General features: G+C 41.1%; 1 protein-coding gene across 11 annotated transcripts in view; it reads right to left on the reverse strand.

Moving 5' to 3' along the window:
- The window catches only part of ALK (ALK receptor tyrosine kinase), a 731,445-nt gene that overhangs the window by 42,764 nt on the left and 665,714 nt on the right, over window positions 1–22,967 (reverse strand). For 10 of the 11 annotated variants that reach the window (XM_061624970.1, XM_061624969.1, XM_061624972.1 and 7 more), the window contains 5 exons: window positions 16,847–16,978; window positions 13,608–13,752; window positions 7,711–7,893; window positions 3,020–3,121; window positions 1,977–2,129 (listed from right to left, as the gene is read on the reverse strand). In XM_061624970.1, the coding sequence (XP_061480954.1) occupies window positions 1,977–2,129; window positions 3,020–3,121; window positions 7,711–7,893; window positions 13,608–13,752; window positions 16,847–16,978 (715 nt within the window). The remainder of the gene's footprint in view (window positions 1–1,976; window positions 2,130–3,019; window positions 3,122–7,710; window positions 7,894–13,607; window positions 13,753–16,846; window positions 16,979–22,967) is intronic. The other variant, XM_061624971.1, reaches the window with a different exon arrangement.

Below are 22,967 nucleotides of genomic sequence, written 5' to 3' on the forward strand. Positions count from 1 at the left end.
ATTTCATGACAGAAGGTTGGCCAGTTGGGTGCAGTGTTGTTCTTTAGCATACTTTACTTAGTGACAAATTTGTCCCTCTTTAACACAGAGTCCCTGTGATCTTTAGACCTTCCCTGGGTTGTTTTTTTCCTCATGCCCTAAATGGGTTGGGACTCTTCCATGTATCTATCTGAGGTCACATCCACACCATGCATTTAAATTACATTTAAAGCACATGCCTTTCCCCAAATAATCCTGGGAACTGTAGTTTGTTAAGTGTGCAGGGAATTGTTGCTCTTTGAGGAGTAAACTACAGTTCACACAATTCTTCAGGGAAAGACATGACTGTTAAATTAGTATAAATGTGCTTTAAATGTATTATTTAAATGTATTTAAATTTATGTGGCCTGAATCTTAAGATCTTTGGCAGGGGCTTTTTTGGTAATGGCATCCCAATTATGGAACAGCATTCCCAGAGAGCTTTGCGTAGCACTATCTCTGCAGTCGTTTGGGCACCAGATGAAGACCTTTCTGTTCATCCAGGCTTTTTAAATAACTCATGTAGTCTGGGCTTCTCAGTTTTTAAGTCTGTTGTAACTTTGGGGTTGCAATGTGTTTTGGTTCTTTTGCAATGTTTATTTTGATTTTATTTAGTCTTGTTTAGTATTTAAATGGTCTTATTTAGTATTTAAATTGTTTTTAGACTTATTTATTCTAAGCTGTCCTGAGAACTATGTTATGGGGTGGCATACAAATGTCAATAAATAAATCATCATAATCATGTGGACAATTTTTTTTATAAAAATACCAATATATACCAAATAACAATATTCCACTTTCATGGCTGTATCATCAACTTTCACTGAGAGCTGAAACTGATCGCTGCTTTGCATTTTGGGCCTGCCAATTTAACATTTTCTCTCTCCCAGTTTTATGTCTTTCCTTTCACATTGATTGAGTGCCCATGTTAACTTCCTGATAGAAAACCATATCTTTCAGTGGTTTGATTTTAATTGAGGAAAGTGGGCCACTGGAGGTCACCGATCCAGGAGAGCTGATTGTAGCAACAGTGTGCCCTGGTTTCTGCACAGTGTAGAGGCGAGGACAAAACACAGAGGCATGTGGCAGGAAAGGCAAAGTTTGCTGTGGTATCTTAGGAACATATGAGTGTTGGGAGCATAACAGTTCAGAAGCAGAAGCTGATTTCATCCAGTTTTTTTTTGTTGTTGTTATGTGCCTTCAAGTTGATTACGACTCATGGCGACCCTATGAATCAGTGACCTCTAAAAGCAGATTTCATTCAGTACAATAGAAGAAATGAACTGAGATCATAGCAAGAGGCATAAAGACTGGGACATCATATTCTGACATATAGGCAATTTTAAAGGAACTCACTGACAGGTAGCAGAATAGGTACACTCTCATATTGACAAATTCTCAGATAATTTGCACCACAGCAGAGGTCTCTGCTTGGTTTGGGCTCCATACTGCAGTGTACTTAATCCACCCTTGTTGGGGATTCTTGCTGAATTGCACCCCAGCGGCAGTTTAAAGAGGCTCATAGAACAAGTATACATGTGAAAATGCAAAACCCCACAAATTAACCATATGCAAGAGCTCCACATCACAAAAAGGATATGGTCTGTGCTGCTGGCCCTGCCCCCAATGACACACCCCTTCCCAGCTCTGCTCCCATGCAATGTGAAAAGGTCTGAAGGGAGAGCTGGCTCACAGAGGCTTCTCCGTGCAATCAAAAATTGTGCAAGGCTCCCAATCACATGGAGGAACCTTCCAAGTACAGCCATTTCCCCTTCAGACCTTTGCTAGTGCACTGAGAATGAGTGTGTGTGGGGGGGGGAAGCCCAGAAGATGATGTGAAATCATTGGAGTATCCAGCAGTGCATCCTGCTTCCCTTTACTCACATGATGAATGTGTGGAGGGGGCCACTAAGTGCCACATCTGACCTAAAGAAGGCCTTTCCTGTCAGGCTCCTTACCTGTACAAGAGATGCCATCATCAGCCAACACATATCCAAAACCACAACTGCAAATAACGTCCTGTGTCTTCATATCAATATGGCATATGTCATGATCACAGTGGCTACAGTTCACATGTAGCTTAATTTCAACTTCACCATGCCCATCTGTCACTAGGGAATGGAAGAAATAAATATTACTAATTTGTGCAGGAGTTATCAATCAAAAGATCATACCAATCAGGGCACAGCAATACCCATAAAAAGTCAGTAAGCAAGGAAATAATGGGCTACCAGCTGAGCTTTGGCTATTATGTACTGGGCGGGTGGGGAAGGGAGAGAATAGTGAGCATGACTGACATTATTTTTTGTTCTCTGCATGTGTTGGTAAGTCTAAAGTAGAACTTGCACATATCCTCTCATGGTGCAATGTGCAAGTTGTCTTTGCATCAGGTTCTATCTTGACTACTGCAAACATCAGTAAAGAACAGGAAGTGCATCACCATCCCACCTCCAGATGCCATGTCTGAAGTTGCCCTAGATTCCAACCATGTTTGATTAGTGCATCCTGCTAACATTAGGGGACAATACACTGAAATAATCTTATTACTTTTCATTCAAAAAATAATTATCTGGCCTAGCCCCCAGACCTGTAACTATAATGAGGTAATTTGAGGAGCTGAAAGCAAGCGATTACCCCAGTATAGTCCTTCTACAGTAGAGTCTCCCACTTTGAATCTCTCTGTCCATCCAGAATCATCACTGCAAAATAAGATGGGGGTCTCTGTAAAGGGAGGGAAGCTTTCTATATGTACTTCTGCACCTACTGATTCAAGAAAAACTATGGTATGTCAGGGGCAAAATCTGCCTTGGTTTTACTTGAAGAATGTACAAGTTACTGACTTTTTTAGAGGTGTTCACCATGCCTAATTTAGTAACTTGAGAACTTTCAGATTATCCCAGAAGACATACTGCCTATATTCAATCAGGTATATCCCTTCAAAGGTATTAAGATATTTTACAAACACATCATAAAAACCACTCTCCCTTGCTGATGAAAATACCTTTTAATGCTGGGGTAAACAATGAACCATACTGGTTATTAATAAAAGACACACCATCTTCTCCATCCATCTCTGGGTCATTATGTTCTGCTGCATTGCCACCTACAGAAAACAGGAAAATACCTTAGAATATCATTGTAATGTTTTAAAAAAATGCACATAAAAGAACAACAAAGAGTCTCATGCCACCTTAAAAACTAACTAATATATCGTAGCATAAGCTTTTGTGGGCTCCAGATTCCATTTCATCAGGAATGGGTAGGTAGGTATATATACCCTGAGTACAGAGAGAAGAAAACACACACACACACACAATATTTTAGCAAACTGAGCCCAAAAATCCAAGCAAAACAAGAGACAGCAGTAGATCTATCTCAGTTCTACACAGAGTACAACTAAAGAATCAAATCACATTAATATAGTAGCCTATCAGCTCATGGCTGTAATCCACTCCTGACTGACCTACTCCTATTTAATTTCTTGTGTGGAGACTGCTTTTCTATGCAAGAGAATAAATGGGCACAAATCACAAATTTAAAATGATTAAGTCTTGTGGCACCTTACAAGACTTATACACTGTACTATGGCATAAGCTTTCATGGGCTACACAGATGGATCTTTCTATTTGAAGGCACCAGATTTAGCCATATGGCATGGAAATATATCGTTCGCTTCTGCATCTGATGAAGTGGGCTCTAGTCCACAAAAACATATGTCATAATAAAATGTTTTAGTCTTTAAGGTCTCACGAGACTCTTTGTTTTTGCAGCAACAGACTAATGCAACCACCCATCTAGGAAAAATAAGGGAACACCCAGAAAAGAGTAGGGCAGCATTTCTATCACCCAGGACATTCTACAGCAGACTTTAGCGTTGCCATATTTCAAAAGAATTTTCAAAGACTGATTTCAGCAAGCATCTGCTGAGCTGGAACTCATTAGGAAATTTGCAGAATTTCAGCTCTATAAAAATTGGAGTGGCTAGCTCACTATAGAACAGGGTTGGAGAACCTCTGGTTTGTGGGCCTATCTTGGCCCACCAGGTCACTTTCCCCAAACCACACCCACCTGCCCATCAGCCAACGTCACTTGTGACCTCAGCTGATGGGCAGGAGGGCCAGATTCACTTCTGTTTTGGCTGCATGTACCTGTTCCCCGCAGAGAACAGGTGTGCACAGCCAAACTGAGCAGGATTTAACACCCCGCTCATCATCCCCTGCTCAGTTTGGCTGAGCATGACTGTTCCCTGCTGGGAATAGGTGCGCAGTTGCAAAGCAAGCAGTCTCCCTTTTTTTGGCTATTAGCAGCTGCGAGAGGGACTTCTAACAACCTAAGAATATAAGAAGAGCCTGCTGGATCAGGCCAGTGGTCCATCCACTCTAGTATCCTGTTCTTACAGTGAGTAACCAGATGCCTCCCTCTCATAGCCAATGCTTGCTTGCAAAATCTCTCTCCCCCCATCAGCTTTGGGAAGTGCTGCAGAGCTGGCAAAGAGGTTCTGTCCCCGCTCCCCATCAACTAATTCAGTTGGAGGAGAAAGAAACCTGATTTTATAGTATAGAAAGCTTCTATAGTATAGAAAATAGTTTTACATCTTCAGGTGTGTGGTTTACACTATTGGTAGTGTGTATCTATGTCTCTTCATTTCCACTGGAGCCATCTGATGAAGTGGGCTAACCCCCTCAAAGTTTATGCTACAATATTTGTGTTACTTTAAGGTGCTACAGAATTCTTTGGGTTAGGGCCAGATTGAGTTAGATAAACTTAGGTTCCACTGAAAGCACTGGGAAAGTTGGTCCTGTCTGAACTTAGGTCCCACTGATTTCAATAGGAACTTTCAACTAACTTAGTCTGGCTTCAAGACATTTTTTGCAACAGATGAACATGGCTACCCTCCTGGCATTTGTCACTATCGCAGGTAAAATAATAATAATAATAATAATAATAATAATAATAATAATAATAATAATAATAATAATCACCACTACAAAATAAAGAACATCTGGAAGGAAAAAGGACATTCATCTGGCAAAATATCCAATGAATTTCCAGAATGTTAGTTTTGTGATAGAATGATGCAAATGAATATATTTAAGCACAATCCCAGGCAGATCCATTGAGCACAACTATTACAATTTTGGGGGATGGTACAATATAAATCTTCACAGAGTTGTTGAATGATAGTTTGAAAATGCCAGTGTGTGCAAAAGTCAAACTGTCACACAAGCCAATAATCAGACAGCATTTCTGTTTAGTTCATGGTGACCCATCTTAGATGGAGAAATGCAGGTTTACATGCCCAGTTGGGATGGTGGCAGATGTCAAACACCAGGGATAGCCAATGTGATGCCCTCCAGAATTGTTGGACTCCCATCAGTCCCAGCAAGCATGACCAGTGGTCAAGGCTGACAGAAGTTACAGTCCAACAACATCTGGATGACACCATGTTGGCTACTCCTGTCATACGGATTCTGGGCTATTAACATGCGTAGTGTAGGTTCTTTCCTTGTTTCTCATACTTAACCCTGTTCAAATTAACCAATCAATCTACCAGTACCAAAGGTGATATTTCATTTTAATCTCCTTTGAAGAAAGGCAAGAAATGGGGGGGGGGAATTGAAAATTAAATAATTATACAAGAGGTGTTCTCTTTTTTAGAGGCAGTATATACAATGTACATGCAGTTAAATGATGCTCTGGAGTTATCTATCATTTTCTTCCTTCAGAGATTTCACATATATGGGTGGGTTCACATGAACGTTTCGAGTGGCAACTAATATGATGGAGTCACCGCAAGATGATTTTATTCTTGCATGTGGGATCATCTCAGGGTTTCAGTACCTCTCAGCCATGTGTTGAGAACAAGACTTTTAACATCCTGATTCAAACATTTCCCATGATGTGGCACATCCAACATGTATATGAGACATGTCACAGCATTCAAATAACCAATCAACATGCATAAAACAAAATGACCTCATGGTGACCTCACCACAACAGCCACCACATTAATCCATCCATCTCACGCTGTAGCCAAAAGGAGACTAATAACATAAGGTGCAAGAGACCACCCACAGATAAGAAGATGTAGAAATGGCCAAAACGATTAAAGACAGCTAGCGAGAACTATTGTCCGCCTCTTCAAGGTGACTGGTAAGTTGAATTTAACTTGTTTCAGGCTCTGAGAGCTGTCACTGTAGGCCTCCAATACTGCTTATATCATTGACTTCTCTGACAACTGTCAACCATTTCCAAGGGAACCAAAGATTGGTTATGAAGACTAAATTACTTGTCTTGTCTTGAGAGGCCAATGCCTGTAGAGATCAAAGCTTATGCATATTTATGGCACAACAATCTTCATGACACAAGTACCTGATGCTATAAAGCACACCAAATGGCTCCTGCTACTATTCCACCATTTAGAAACACAAACCTCCAAGAGGATTATCATCATGATTCTAAATTCACAGCAAGAACATGAAGGTTATGGCATGTACTTAAAAAAAAAACTTCGCACAATGCAGGCCTGATGCTACTGGTTGATTTTGCCCAATGTTCTTCAATGTGGACTATGCTACCAGCATTAACTGGTGCTTAGGCTAGTAGGTATCAAGGCAGTTTGGCACAACTGCAGTGTAAATTGCAGTGACTTGATGGCACAAATCAATGCCAGACAAAACCACATATACCCCCTCCATGCTATAGGTAGGGTCACCCCTGTTGTTGTGTCACTCCCTCTGGATTCCCACATATTCAAGGCAAACATCTGCAGTTGGAAGTGTGCTGTAATGTCAGTTCTCTGTGTGATCTAGAACACTCCATGATCAGGGCTCTAAATTATGTGATGACTGAGCCTGCACTAGTACAGCAGGTACCCCTGAACAGAATTTATTTTCTGAATAGATTGAAGCCAGAGGGAGCTGTGCAATAACAGGGGTGAAACTAAAAGCACGGCCCTACAGCACCCTCGTCCTCCTGTTGCCCCTTCAAGTAAGCAATGGCTGAATAGAGCTTGTATTATGTTATGTTCATCTAGCATCAAAAGGTAACATATACACAGGGGGTCAAGAATTCTACACAAACCTCCCTCCTCACCAGCATCTGTAACTGGAAATTGTAAACTTCATATTCAAAATAAACCAGACCAATTTGCATAATTTGTGTAGTCCACTGCTGCACAACTTGACTTGTGGATTTTTTTTTTTTAAAGAAGAAGAAAGATCAGACACCAAGGAGAGAAAAGAACATGAGGGGGACTGTGCAAGGCAGCTAACTGGCTTAATAATGGGCTCTGAAAGCTGCAGAGGCCCCTTCCTTCTGAACATCTGAAGCCCATCAGAATACCTCCTCCTTTCTGATCCTTTAGCAAGAGTTATCCATACCCTTTAAACTATTTTTCTATAGCCATGAGGACTAGAAACTCTGTTTTTTTTGTCAAATACAAATCGGAATACTCAATATATTTTTAAAAGGTATCCGATTCCAGCAATTGATAGATTAGTATAATTGTGGCCATGCAGATTCTTAGACCCCCCCTGCATCAACACTTTTCATTATATGACATTCAAATATATAGATAAATATAGATACAAATATAGATATGCCAGGTATAGGAAAATTTTGTTTCAGCATTCTGCTGAGCATTAGTACTAAAGGAGGGGAAGGGACACCTTGAACACAAAGCCACTTTACCTATATATCCTCCGCCTCCTCCACCTGAGGAGCACCCCCCTCCACCCCCTCCGAAACCCCCTCTTGTCTCCCACCCCCACTTCTTCATGGCCTGGGGGCAGGATTTTCCTCCGGTAGCGCCTTCCAGCAAGGATTTTCCCGACCAGAGGAAGGAAGTGTTATCATTCCAGCCACCTCCACCACCTGCAGTTTAACAGAAGGAAAAACAGCTCATATAAGTTCCTGTTGTATCTATAAAATGCACAGCCCAGCAGGATAAAGCCACATCCCCAACAGCATGGCTATGGTACAGATTCCCAACTGGGAAGTACAGGGATTGTGCAGAGTACAGCACTTTACAGTACAGTACTTACACATATTTGAATCTCTGGTCTAATCGTTATCATCTAGGTTATTAAGACCTAAGCTGGTAATCAGTTTGGTGATTACATAACATATAGATCTGAGGTGAGAAAGAACAATGAGAAAAAAAGGAAGCGAGTGGAAGAAGAGGTGCAATAGATAAAGAGAACGTAGAATAAGTACATTAAAATTTACAAAGGTGTTCAGATATAAAACAAGGAGGAGAAGAGGGAGAGATTGATAAACTAAAGAGTATAATGGCAATAACAAAACTGAATAACTGAGGATGAAACATAGTTATCTATTGCTGTTTTATATAGACAATTGAAAACTGGTTCTGAGCTTAAAAAAAAGAAAAAAGATTTAAACTTCACAGCTTCTTCTTAAGCTGAGTGTGTGTTAGATATACATATATATATATAGAAAGAGAGAGAGAGAGAGGATAAGGAAGGAGGAAGAGAAAGAGATATGGAATTATTTGTTAAAATTCATTGCTTGTCTTTCAGAACTTAGTTGGGAGGGGGGTTCAACGGAACCCTGACATGCTTGAACCTTACTTGCAAAGCACATGTTTTGCATTCAGAAAGTCCCAGGTTTAATCCCTGCCATTTCCAATTAAAAGGCTAAGGGAGCAAGTGATGGGAAAGCCTCTGAGGCTCTGGAGAGCTGCTGCCAGTCAGAGTAGACAATACTATGCTAAAAGGACAAATCTTCTGACCTGGTACAAGGCAGCTTCCTATGTTACTAATTTTGTTCTTGCATTGGGGCACCTTGAAGGGATCTATGAAACACAAAATCCACCCGGAAAATGTACAGGATCTCAAATAAAGGTTTTACTAGACAGTTGCAGTCCCGATGGTCAGCCCTGGATGAAAGGGCAGGGGCTCCTACAATGAACCATATACTGGAATTTGACCTCTGTATTACATTCTGTTTCATGCCTGAACTCTCTGAGGCATACTGAGGCAGCCATTCTGATATTCATAGAGAGACAGATGCTCTGTTCCCCCTCCCATCAACCCCCAGTGGAATCTGCTACTAACAGTTGGGTGGGAATGGCTCCAGTTCAGCCACTTACCAGGCTAGAGTGAGTCTTTCTGTGGTGGAGGAATCGTGTGTGCCCTCTGTTCTGGACCACGTAGATAGTATCATGGATTTAGACACTCTGTGCTAACACATGATTGGTACAAACACTCAGTCTGAGCAACCTCCCTCCTTTTTAAGAGTGAAGAATGACACAAACCAGGTGTCAGCATGGAGAATCTGTATCATATGTGCCACTATTTGTGAAAATGGGAGGAGGAGGCCACCCCTAATCCTCTTCCATTTGAAGACTCTTACTGGCTCAGTGAATGTCTGAACTGGGCCTGCTGTCATTCTTCTCCTCATGCTGTGCCACCACCAGTGTTTTCACATTTCCCAGGACTAGGCCAGAGAGTGCAGGAAACAGCCAATCAATACAAAAGGCTGCTTTTTCTACAGAAATGATGAATGAGCTGTTAATGCTAGACATTCATTGATGTGCCCATTGATGGCACTTTCATGAGGTAGGTGCAAAAGATCGTCCTTTTTTGTACTAGCTATTTATTCTGTGCATGAGAACTCTCCCTCTCCTCCCAAGGGGGCTGCAGTTTGTGACACAACCCTGCACAAAGAAAATAAAGTGTTATCCAGAAGATTTTGTTACTGATCAAGCATTTCTTAATCCAAAGTGGTAGCTTTTTATCTGCTACCTCAAAGGTGACTCAATTTTTCACACTTGCAGATCTCATTTCAACCTGTGTGAGTGATTTCTCTCTCTCTTCTGTTGTGGTCCCTTAGGTCCCAGCCCCAGGTCAATATTATTTCTGAGTTACAGCATATCATCTTCTTAAGTGCATGTATTCTAACTGCATTCCCACAATTTGATATCTTCATGTTTGCTTTATAGAAGGGTAAGGGAGACTCACATATTTTTGGGGTTCCCAATTCTTTGATTCATATTAATGGAGTAAAGCATAGGAGCTCAAGTTGCAGTGAACTCTGGGAAACAACCCCTTCAATGAACTTTGGGCTTGTTTGTGACTTGGAACAGTCAGAACAGACTTCCTGACTAAACTGATAAATTAAGAATTCTAAATTTCACCGTGCCAGGAGATAATCCCTTCAAAAAGAACAAATGGTGCCATCCTTGTAGAATTTATGATGCTTTCTGGATTTCATAAGATAAAGACTAGTTTTACTGAAAACAGGAATTTACATCACATACCACACCAGAGACAGTGAGCTTATCTCTAGATCCTTCCAGTTAAACAGACTCCAAAACTTACATTTCAAAGGAATCCTTTGATGCCCCTTTCCTTTCATGTATGCATTCCTCTCCACAATTCCATGTAACCCAATGACGCCCCAAAATACATTTAAACTGGAGGTTTTGTCAGGGTCAAATCAGCACTCATAGCTCAAACCGACCTCCTGACCTAGCCTCACCCTCTAGGAACACACAACGCAGGACACCGGGACAAGGAAAGTATACAAGTATATGCTTGGCTATTTAGTGATATTGAAAATGGGAGAGCCTAATTCTCACCAAGCACATAGTTCTTTATCCTGACTTTGCACCCCAATCTCTTCAGGAAAGGTATATTCACCAACCATTATTTTTTCTTTTCTTTTTTCCCCTGGTGTGAATGTATGTGCTCACTATCTTGGATTTGAGTCAATGCAAGACATCTCTATCCATTATCCTATATGTCATAGAATCCTAGAGTTGGAAGGGGCCTATAAAGCTACTGAGTCCAACCCCCTGCCCAGTGCAAGAATCCAAATCCGACAGGTGGCTGTCCAGCTGCCTCTTGAATGCCTCCAGTGTTGGAGAGTCCACCACCTCTCTAAGTAATTGGTTCCATTGTCATACTGCTCTAACAGTTAGGAAGTTTTCCCTGATAGTTGAAATCTGGCTTCCTGCAACTTGAGCCCATTATTCTGTGTCCTGCACTCTGGGATGATCGAGAAGAGATCCCGGCCCTCCTCTGTGTGACAACCTTTCAAATACTTTGTTTCCAGTCCCCTGATCATCCTTGTTGCCCTCCTCTGAACCTGTTCAAGTTTGTCTGCATCCTTCTTGAAGTACGGAGACCAGAACTGGACACAGTACTCAAGATGAGGCCTAACCAGTGCTGAATAGAGGGGAACTAATACTTCACACTATTTGGAAACTATACTTCTGTTAATGCAGCCTAATATAGCATTTGCCTTTTTTTGCAGCCACATCACGCTGTTGGCTCATTTTCAGCTTCTGATCAACAACCATTCCAAGATCCTTCTCGGATGTAGTATTGCTGAGTCAAGGAACTCCCATCTTATAACTGTGCATTTGGTTTGGTTTTTCCTAGGTGTAGAACTTTGCACTTATCCCTTTTAAATGTCATTCTGTTGTTTTCAGCCCAATGCTCTAGCCTATCGAGATCACTTTAAATTTTGTTTCTGTCCTCCAGTACCTCCTCCAGTCATCTGGCACTTCACCCATCCTCCATGATCTCGCAAATATAATAGACAATAGTTCTGAGAGTTCTTCAGCGATTTCCTTCAGTACTATAGGAAGCAGTTCATTGGGCCCTGGAGATTTGAACTCGTTCACAGTGATTAGATATTCCTTGACTATTTCTCTTACAATCTCAAGCTGCAATCCTGCCCCTTCAACTTGTACTTCATGTTTTCCAGGAGAGTCATAGCCTTCTTTTAGGAGAATACTGAGCCAAAATAGGAATTGAGACTTCACCATGACTATTTTCTAATTTTGTATAATGCCACGCCCATGGCAGCCATTTTGTGACTGTGCCCCAGACCTATCTCAAAATTTGAAATGTGCCCTTTGGTCCAAAAGGGTTGGAGGCCCCTGTTCCAAAAGATATTATACTAAATAATACTGGTATCTCTTTTCGATAGTAATTTTAGCAATTAGAGAGAGAGAGACACGGAGAGAGAAAGAGAACACTGAACAGAATAGGGCAGGTATTGGGTATAAACTGTGTTAATGAAAAAAAGCAGCAGATAGTAAAAATATGAGCAGTGCATGAATATTGTCTCCAAATTCTCCACCCTATTTGTGAGTAGGGAGATTGGAGGGACCATTCCAATGAGTTCTCCAACAGTTTCTTGTGTGTGGGGGGGGGCAGGTTTCAAGATTAACAATGGCAGCAGCAAAATTTCTTCCTTTTTTTTCTTAAGGCGTGTGTGGGGGGTACAGGGTGTTGGCACCCCGTCACCATTTTGCATCATCCACAATGTCCAGACCTAGTTTTGTTCTGGGACAGGATGGGTGGGGATGTAAGAGAATGTTGACTGCCTAAATAAATAAATGTTGGAAAATATTAGGAGGAAATTAAGTGGCTTTCTTTTTCTAGCAGGCTGAGGAAAAGAAAAGTAGCAGAAATATTATCAGGAAAAATGTAGTCTGAGAAATTTCTGCTCAGCTGTACTATAAACAAACCACACAAAAATTGGCTGGTGTGCACATCTGAGAGTGTTCATCAATTCATTCTCTTTCAGTCTAGAATAATTTAGAACAAATACCACATCTTGGCTCTATCCTCAAAATCAGTACCAGAAATTATAACAATGAGTCTTAAAAGCAAACAGATAAACTCACCAACAACTTGTTTTGACTAACCTTTTATATGCACAATAAGGATTTTTAAAAATGCAAAAAATGATAGATTTCCCAATTTTGAACAATGCATGTTTATGGAAATATTCCTTCAATCCTGTATTAGTTTGTAGGGACACACACAAAAGCAAGCTCTTATTTTGGATCTGCATCAGTCTGGAATAGCTACCATTTTCTGGAACATGACAAATCTGCATTAAAATAATTTTTAAAACCCACTAATTGCAAATACAAAATGTTGGCTATATGCTATATAAGGGGTTGCTAATCTGGGTTGTGATCTCTAATTTATGTGTTGTTTGTGATTAATTTATATTCAAGAGTTCTCATAGCACCAATTATGAAGCAGAATTCCCAGTCCACTCATTAAAAAAAATACCTTTGGTGCTGAGAAAATATATCTTTGATGAATTGGTCAAAAGGTTGGGCCTTCTTAACCATCATTTCAGTATAAATGTATCAATGGGTAAATAGCTCTATGTTAATACACCTCATGAGCATTTGTGATTTGGTCAAGGTAATATAGATCTGTGGGTCAGCAGGGAAATAAAGTGACAGCTGTGGACTCTAAGCTAATACCCATAACTCCTGAGCTATTCTTCTTTGCTAATGATAATGGCTATGATCCAAATAAGTTATCTGAAGGTACAGGGGAGAACCATATGGGCAGCTGGAATTTTGTGTGATAAATTGACACTGCAGCAGTTCCCAGACTGAAGAGATAAGCTGCTGCTTTTTAACTGCAAGGCTGCTTGTTTCTCTAGCAAAAGGAGCTGATGCAGCAAACGCACCAAACAAACCTCTTGCCGGTTGGACATTGCTTCTTTGGCTCACAACCCATGGCTTTTGCCAACTATCTTGTTATGTCTGGCAAGGAACTTAGAAAGAATTAGTGACTATTCCTTACCTGCAGCTCCTGGTTTCCCATTGAGCCCTGGAACAGATGTGTCATTCTCCAGCCTTTCTTGGTGAAATATATTTGCTTTAGCCCTGTAGGCCCTGCCACCACCTCCTGCTGCAACGATCAAGGGGACTGGCTTTCCATCCTCCATCTTAACAGGTTGAATTGAGAAACGAAACTGGATTTTAGCTGTGTCAAACATGTAATAACAAGTTTGTTCCCTACACGCTAGTTGCACTAAGCAAGTCCCTAGGCCTGTTGAGTAGTCCAAATTACTATTGCATCATTTATGTGCCTGCATCCCAAAGATTAATTGAGACCATTAGATTTTCATGTACTATGGGAGTGAGTAGCAGCAGTAACAGTATTTGGCAATGGTATGTACATAGGGATGCCAACAGTATCTAGAATCAACTACATTTTATGTAGTAGACCACAGTGGCTCTTCTCTGAAGGGAGTTAGTGCCTACGACTGATCAAACTTGTAGCACAATCCTATTGGTTATAATACTGTATACAATAGCATAGTATGGAAAATGGAAATGGACTGCCTTCAAGTCAATTCCGACTTATGGCGACCCTATGAATAGGGTTTTCATGATAAGTTGTATTCAGAAGGAGTTTACCATTGCCTTCCTCTGCGGCTGAGAGGCAGTGACTGGCCCAAGGTCACCCAGTGAGCTTCATGGCTGTGTGGGGATTCGAATCCTGGTCTCCCAGGTCATAGTCCAGCATAGTATACACTATGCAATAGTGTATACTTCTTGCATGGTCAGATTGTAACATTTTCTCTGTGTGTGGTGAGAAATGGTTCCTATTTTGTAGTACACACAGAGAAAAAGCAGTGATCTGACCATACAGGATGTTGCACTGTGGCAGAAGCCTCACAGATTACTGTGTTTCATTTCTGCTCCCTTTTGTCATTGTACTGAGACAGTGGGCATGGTGGGAGAGGCCTGGCAGGCTGGACTGAGCCTGTGGGCTGGAGGTTCTCCACTGCTGGTGAATAGAATCTGATGTGAAGATTCCAGTGCCATAGAACACAAAGGCCACAGGTCTTATGTTACCCATTCTTGCACTTGCAAACAGTAGCGGTAGGTGTGGTGGGGCAGAGCCATGGAACTGCCCCCTGACACCAACACTGCTGATGCTTACCTGGATAAGTAGGGGGAAAGGCAGAGTGGTGGCAAGGTCAGGGCCACATGGGTGCAACAGTGGGACTGCTGGATTAGCAGCTAATGATTCCTCCTGGTGCAAAATATAGTGGCTAGACTCTTGATGGGGAGAGACATCATCAGCACATAACTCAGATGCTCAAAAGTCTGCACTGGAAGCCCATAGGCTACCAGGCAAGGTTCAAGTTTCTTGTATTTATAAAACCCTTGACAGCCTGGGCCCAGGATACCTCAGGGACTGTCTGCTCTCTTAAATCCCTGCACAGTCACCGAGGTCTTCAGAGGAGTCACCCTCCCAACACTGGTGTCACTGCTGCTTACCTGGGGCAGGGCAATAACAAGGCTGGAGCTGCACTGTTAGCGGTCCCCCATGGCTCAGATGCATGGTTCGTCTCCACCAGGAGCTGTGTGTTCAGTATTGTGGGCCCAACTTTACGAAACTCCCTTCCAGCTGAGATCAGCCAGGCTCCCTCGCTGTTGAACTTCCAGTGCTTATCAAAGACTTTATTCCAGCAGGCATTTTAATTGATTTTATAGTTTTAACTGATTTTTATGTTTATTATATTGAGTTACTTGTACAGTTTAGAGATTATTGTAATTAAGCTTTTTATAAATTGTTGAGGTAATAAATAAATAAATAATCTGTGCAGCTCCAGCCTTGTTATTGACTTGCTCCAGGTAAGTAGCAGTGACACCAGTGTTGGGAGGGTGACTCCATAGCTCTGCCCTACCACACATGCCGCTACTGCTGGCAAAACTACATGTTCTTCTGGCATGTATGGCGTGAACTTTAAAAAAATACTACATCCCTGTTTTAATTCTAGTGCAAGTCACTACACTTTTATCAAGTTGATACACACTATGTTGCTCCTGTGAGTAGACTAGCTGGTCCAGATGTTGTGATAGCCCAAGGTATATTATGGTAGGAATGAGCCACAACAAACCTTGAAGTTGCATATTCCTCCCTCCCCTCTCCTCCTTTAGTGCAGTTGCAAAGAGGAGATTGGAAGCTTTCACTTCCATTTTTGATGAACTACAACCTACCATTTGGTCTGAACCTGACAAATTGTGATTAAACTTAACAATAGTTTGAAACAAGCCAATTTCAAATACTAGGTTATAATTCTGGCCTTTTTCAACATATCATAGCTAAGATTAACCAAAGTTGATAGCTAGAAGTCACACTAAATTGTTCTTTATAAAAAAAATTGAAGCAAAAGCTTCCAGTCTCCTTGCAGCAAGAGGAAAGTAGGGAATCCATGAGCTGAATGATTGCTATGGTTCATTCCTGGCACAATAAACTATGGTTTATCTGCACTGGTTTATGCTTTCCTCGAGCTCTAGGGGAAGGCCATAACAGTAGTGGAGAATATGTTTTGCATGTAAAAGGTCCCAGGTTTAATCATGGCATCTCTAGGTAGGGCTGGAAAAAGCCTCTGCTTGAGACCTTGGAGAGCCACTATCAGTCAGTATTGTGACAATACTGGGCTAGGTGGACCAATGATATGACTCGGTGTTAGGTAGCTTTCTATGTTTCTGTGGCTTGCCACACAAGAAAAAGTGAGTTGGTGTGATGTCTGTGACAGACAGGACTATGTTCTGCCCTTTTGCATTATTGACCAATCCTGAAATTAGAATGTTGAGAAGTGGGAGAGTGTAAAAAGACTGTTTTTGTCAGTTGAATCAGTTCAGTTGGGGTTTTCCAGAAGAGAGAGACAGCTAGTTGGGTGCTGGGAAAGGGAAAGGTTTGTAACATTATAACCATCATGCACATATGCCAGCTCTACATGCTTGTCTCAAAGTGGTTTACAAATAAAAGTTGTGTTTTTGTTGTACATTACTGCCTGGATCACTTGAAGGTGGGAGAAGTGATGAGTTACAAATAATTGGGACACAATATATTATTTAACAGGCTCATTTTGTGGTGGGGAGTTCAGATGCTCTCTCTATAGTAGCAAGTTGCCAGTTCATGCTTCAAAGGACCAGAATGAAGGAAGCATCAGTAAACCAAGTATCTTATACTGAAAGGGTACAACTTAATATCTGTATGGATTGTAGCTATTTGCATACCTTAAATATGTAAGTTGCTCCTCCACCTCCACCTCCACCTCCAGCCCATTCATGTACACTCTTATTTGCTTTAATTTCATCTTCAACCACATTATTCTCTCCAATGCAGACTTTCTGTATGACTTGGTTAGTCTGTAGATTAAAAAAAGAAGTCCAGATTTTTCTTATGGACCTGATAGAAGACTTCATCAATCACCAGCTCCTTCAGTTATGCCCTCTGACTCTCACCCTCATTGACTATTGACAAAACAATGGGGCTTGGAGCTGCTGTAACTGTGGCCATGCCAAGCTAAGGGTTAGTCTATACAGATAGCAGAACGAGGTAGTAATGTAGAGTATGGCTACATCCACATCATATAATTGAAGCACATTTATAGCACTTTAACAGTCATGGCATCTCCAAAAGAATCCAAGGAACTGTCATTTACCCCTCAGAAAGCTACAATTCCCAGCACTCTTTGTTAGTTCGGTCCCTGTACGCTCAGCAACTCTGGTGTTACAACGGGTTGATGCACAGGGTGAGCAGCCATGATGAACCAAGATGGATGACACTTTTGCTGAGTTTGTGTCAATCCTGCCCCGGTGAAGCTGCTTGGAACTTTTATGTGCATTTTTATTGTTGCTAGCAAGAAGAATGTGCATCCCTGGCAACCTGATAAGGAGGCATAGTTCACAGCTGTGTGAAGGCAAAAGTGAAAGTACAACATATTTTTTTCAGGCCAGTGCAGTGTTGAACTATGTTAAAGGTGCCTGTTTGGAAAATCACTGATGAAGGGGTCTCAGCTACTCTTCTTTGTTGCCCTCCCAGACATAAGAACATAAGAACAGCCTGCTGGACCAGGCCAGTGGTCCATCTAGTCCAGCATCCTGTTCTCACAGGGGCCAATTTGTTGCCCATGGGAAGCCTGCAGAGCACCCTCCCCTTCTGCAGTTTCCAGAAACTGGTATTCAGAAGCAAACCATTTCTGACTATGGAGCAGAGCAGAGCCATCATGAATAGTAGCCTTTGATAGCCTTATCCGCCATGAATTTGTCTAATCCTCTTAAAGCCTTCCAAGTTGGTGACCATCACTGCCTTTTGTGGGAGTGAATCCCATAGTTTAACTACACACTACTGTATGTGAAGAAGTACTTTCTTTTGGGTGTCCAACATTCAGTTTCTTTGGATGTCTATGAGTTCTAGTGTTATGAGAGAAGGAGAACATTTTTTCTCTGTCCACTTTCTCCATGCCGTGGATAATTTTATACACTTCTGTCATGTCACCTCTTACTCACTTTTTCTCTTCAAATGCTCCAAATGCTGCAACCTTTCCTTTTAGGGGAGTCACTCCATCCCCTTGATTATTTTGGTTGACCTTTTCTGAACCTTTTCCAACTCTGCAATATGCTTTTTGAGGTGAAGTGACCAGTATTCCACATGCGGCCACACCATAGATTTGTATAATGGCATTATGATATTGGCAGTTTTATTTCCAATCCCTAGCATGGAATCTGCCTTTTTCACAGATGCAACACACTGGGTCAGATTATGATAACTTGTAGTCTATGTATGATTATCTATTATGGGGGTCCACCCATACTCACTGAAATTCATGGAGAATATATTGGATAATTCCAGCTCCACAATCCAATTTGCTGACTGATATAAAAGATGTATTCAAATTTTTGGTTAGTTAGATCTTGGGAAGGGAGGGGATTCATCTTTTGGATTACTTTTTCTCCTTTCCTGCTTGCCTCTATCTACTTTGCTTCATGCTTCACATGCCATAAGGCCGAAATGGCCTGAGCACCTGCCTTGGATAGGTAACTATGATTTTTCTTGATTTAATATGCTAGGGACTTAGCTATAATATACAAGTAGTGGGGCTGGAGGGAGTTAGGTGGAAAATATAATCATGGATCTAGATTATCTGCTTTGTTAATGCTATCTCTAATAATCATTTCAATGCTACTTGTTCAAATGTTTATGATTTTATTGTTAATTCATTTGATCATTAACCATTACTTTGCTTTTAAGTTACTTTAAGTTGCTTTAATTCCAAGTATTATCTTTATTTTATTTTTATTCAGTCCTATAACACCATTAAGCTTTATACATCAATAAACCAGTGTAATCATTTTACTTATAAGTTTGTGTTTGTGTTTTTCCCCTCAGTCATGCTTCCTGTTACTTCATGTTCCACTAGGTTGCTGCTAACCACGATTGAAAGATCCAGTAAAGGCTGGTGTGTAGGCCAGAATTTGGCATGGTATGCATGAGCCCTGATTGGATCTCCTGATTAACATCCATAATAAACTCCAGTTCCAGGATTTTTTGAGGGAAGCCATGTGCTTTAAATTTATGGTGTGGCTGTGGACAAAAAGTCTTGAGGTGACAAAGTGGGCTGTATCATTTCAGACTGTGCATGGAGAGGATCACATTATTGAATGCTGTTCTACACAGAAAATCAGCGTATCAGCGAATGGGCTGGGAATAGAACCTCTCTCCCTGATGTGCTTAGATGCTGTAGCTGTCTTACTTGTAGGAAGTTTGTTATATGACACAGCAATAGAAAATGTGACATGCCTACCTGCAGATGAAGTGGAACAGTCCACTCTACCATGTCAGGATTCTCTCACCTCATTCTATTGCATGTGTAGACCAAGCCCAAGTCACCTGGCAAGGTACTGATAATGAGGCTAAAGGCTCTCTGAAAAAGAGCCCATTCTCTTGGCTGTCTTAATTTGCTGCTTAATTTAATCATAAAAAGTGTTAGGCAGCCCCATAAAGTGATAGCATATTTTTATCTGCAAAGAGATTTTTGGAAAAGAAACCTTTCTTCCTGCCAATAATTAGGACATTTGGCTTTTACGTGTATTTCACGGGGTTCCCCAATGAATATTAATTATCAGAGCCACCTTACAGGTAGGAAGGAACGAAGGCACTCAATTTGAAGAAAAGGTCGGTGGCAGAGTGAAGAATTCAGGCTCTGCTTCTTGGCCCATCTAGAAGACCTTGTTGCAGTGTGCTTCAGCCCAGCTTTAGAAAGATATAACTGGTGATGGACAGACCCATTAAAATCTTGATCATTCCAGATCTGCATTGGGATGGAACTAAGTCTTTCCTGTCCTGTTTCAGTGCAGATTTTAAAAAAGGAATAATGTGAAATCCATGTGAAAACATGAATGTAATAAAACAAAACATAAGTATTTAGGAAGTATCTGAAGGCTGTCTCTATTTGTTAAGTTGGTAACATTTTTCTTTCCTTTGAAAAAGTTCGGTCACCCAGCCATCCACAGCCTGGAATGGCTAGTGCACAGGGCTTTGAAAAGAGTAGAACAAAGGGAGCAACAGGACTTGATGACGTTCTGTTGTTCTCAAGAGGGAATTGTACAGTAAAACCATGACATCAACATTATATCAACACTGGAGGCAGCCATGTTTTTCCCCAATACAATTCCCTCTGAGAGCAATGGGACATCATCAGATCCTGCCACTCCCAAGGGGACTGGTCTGTTGTAGTTCAAAATGCGTTGGGCACAAAGAACCTTGCGTGCTAGCTGCTCCAGGTTGTGGGTGCCTGGATGACCACACTTTTTCAAAGGAAGAGGAAAAATGTTACCAACTTACCAAACAGAGGCAATGCTGTAGCCCTCCTAAAGGGATATGAAGGAATGCAGATTCTGAAGTGGACTCATGATCTGTTCTGCGTCATGATTCGCCCAGATCAAATCAGGTGAGTCTGCTTTGGAATCTAACTTCTACAAATTCCTCATATAACAGAAATGATACTTCCATGTAAGCTAGGCTGCAAGCCCAGCAACAGCTCCATCTGCTCCCCTGTATAAAGCAAAGTATTTATTACTAGAAGTAGATTAACAACATGTCATGCCCACAAAAATGCTAAGTATGAAACATGCTTTGGGGAGGGAGGTGGAAAGAGGCTATGTGAATGCTGCCCCAGGCCCTTTAGATTTCTGTGCAACCTTTGCTGCCACAGCAGATGCAAAGGGAGAAAACAGAAAGCTTCTGAGATAATTTACACTTCTAACACCAGAAGGCTGTGTTGAAGCATGATCTGGTGTTCTCCATTCATTCCAGAGACTATTCAGATGCCAGCTGGTTCAGAATGAAAGGATTGCATTGACAGATTATTTATTCCAGTTATATCTGAACCTTTTTCTAAGGAGCTCAGTGGGGTACATGGTTGTCTCCCTCTCTTGTTTATCCTCACAACATGTCTGTAAGGTAGGTTAGCCTGATAAACTGTGATTGGTCCAAGGTCACCCAGTGAGCTAAATAGGAATTTCAAACCAGGTCTCCCCCACTCTTAGTTCAACACTTTGGCCACTGTGCTGGATTAGACAAAAGCTCCACTGAGTCCATCACTCTGCCTTTACATAGTGGCCAGCCATCGGAGACAGAAAGTCCAGTTTCACATTACCTCACATGCAATGGTTTTAGTGGGTCATTTCAGATACTAATTAAGGCTTCCTGCACACATGCATATCCCATGATTTCTCTGCACTTGGTTGCTGTACACCTGATGGATGGCTGTTGAATGTGCAAACTGACTCCACTGAAAATAATTGTATTTGGGATGTGAAGAAATGTTGAAGTTCATGGTATAGCTTAATTTCAGTTTTGGTCTATTCAAACATCAAATGATGTTGCAATTATGAAGTTATATGCGTGCAGGCCACGCCTCGGTACTCTTCCCCACGTTGCTCAGATCAATTTAATGTACAATATGGCAACAGGAATGAAAGTGACCTTGGTCTCCCTCATGATTTATAGGAAGAAGGTCAGTCCAGGAACACATTCAAATGATTATCCAAATGCAATCTTCCTTTGAGGTCCTTTACCTTCCTATGGAAATACTTTACAAAGGGAACAGAACCAGATCCATAGCAACTTAATCTCCTTTAAAGTTAAGCTTGTTGATCAATAGGAGGTTCCCAGAGCTGGTCCACAGAAAGCTGTAGGTGCAATAAAAAACCCTAACGCCTGCTAACTCTAATTTACAGTTGGAGAAGGGATGGTTAATCAAATGACTTAGTGCAATGACCCAGATAAACCAATAGATCACAATTGGATTTTTTTTTTAAAAAAGATGACTTCATGGCAAAGACATAACTGATTACACTCCAGTCAAGTTAAAGTCACTTCCACAAGTCAATGCAATCTCTTCACCTCAATGAAAGAATTACATTAGCACTCAATAAATCTTTGCTAAGATTACAGTGCCCTGTAATTTAATGACTTCATATATTATAATGTGCTGCAATGCTTAGATTATGGATACAAAATAGGAGACTGAATCTAGATAGTTCTCAATCCAAAAAATATTAACCTCTTGCATTTATGTGCATGGTGAGTATGGATGTTCCATGGATGAAACACTATCCCTGTTCAAGGCTTTTTCTGGTATCATAGAATCAAAGAGTTGGAAGGGGCCTTGAGTCCAATCTCCTGCTCAATGCAGGAATGCAAAGACAAAAGAATCCAAAGGCACAAGAAAGGCACAAGAATTTGTAGGGGTACTCCTATATTACACAAATTAACTCTTAGAAATGAAAGCACAAGGCTCCTCTGTGCCTTGTGCTTTTGGTATTGTTTGGACCTTTGCACTGGAGTTCCACACTTGCTTTGGTCACCCTATAATGATAGCATAAGAATCCGGTGTCTGGACTGTAATCAGCTGAAAGCCAAGAACCCTGCAGAATACTTGATGCTCAGTGCAAATGGTACTGTGCAGTTTCAGAAATCATCACTGCATATTTCCCTCATCTTTGGAGTTTTCACATAAGGGACACAAAGCAAGCTCAAAAATGTATGAGAAGAAGAAAAAAAGTAATGCAGCCTATATTAATCTTTTCCAAAACAGTAACTGACTTGAGAATTTAATTCAATGGTCTCGTAGCCCCTTTCTCCCATGCAAACTTCAAGTATGAACAAAGTCATTCATGTTTACTGAGTTTTATGGGATAGAGAAGTAAAAACCTCTGAGGATAACTCCTTGATTGTTTCAATTCCTTCCACTGGCATGATAAAGAGATGTTGCTGTGATGTTCCTGTAGCTTAAGCATCTGTAAATATGGTAAGTGCCGGTCTATTAGGTGATGTATGGTAATTGATTGA

Source organism: Rhineura floridana, chromosome 4 (assembly GCF_030035675.1).
Source record: "Rhineura floridana isolate rRhiFlo1 chromosome 4, rRhiFlo1.hap2, whole genome shotgun sequence".
NCBI classification, from domain to species: Eukaryota; Metazoa; Chordata; class Lepidosauria; order Squamata; family Rhineuridae; genus Rhineura; species Rhineura floridana.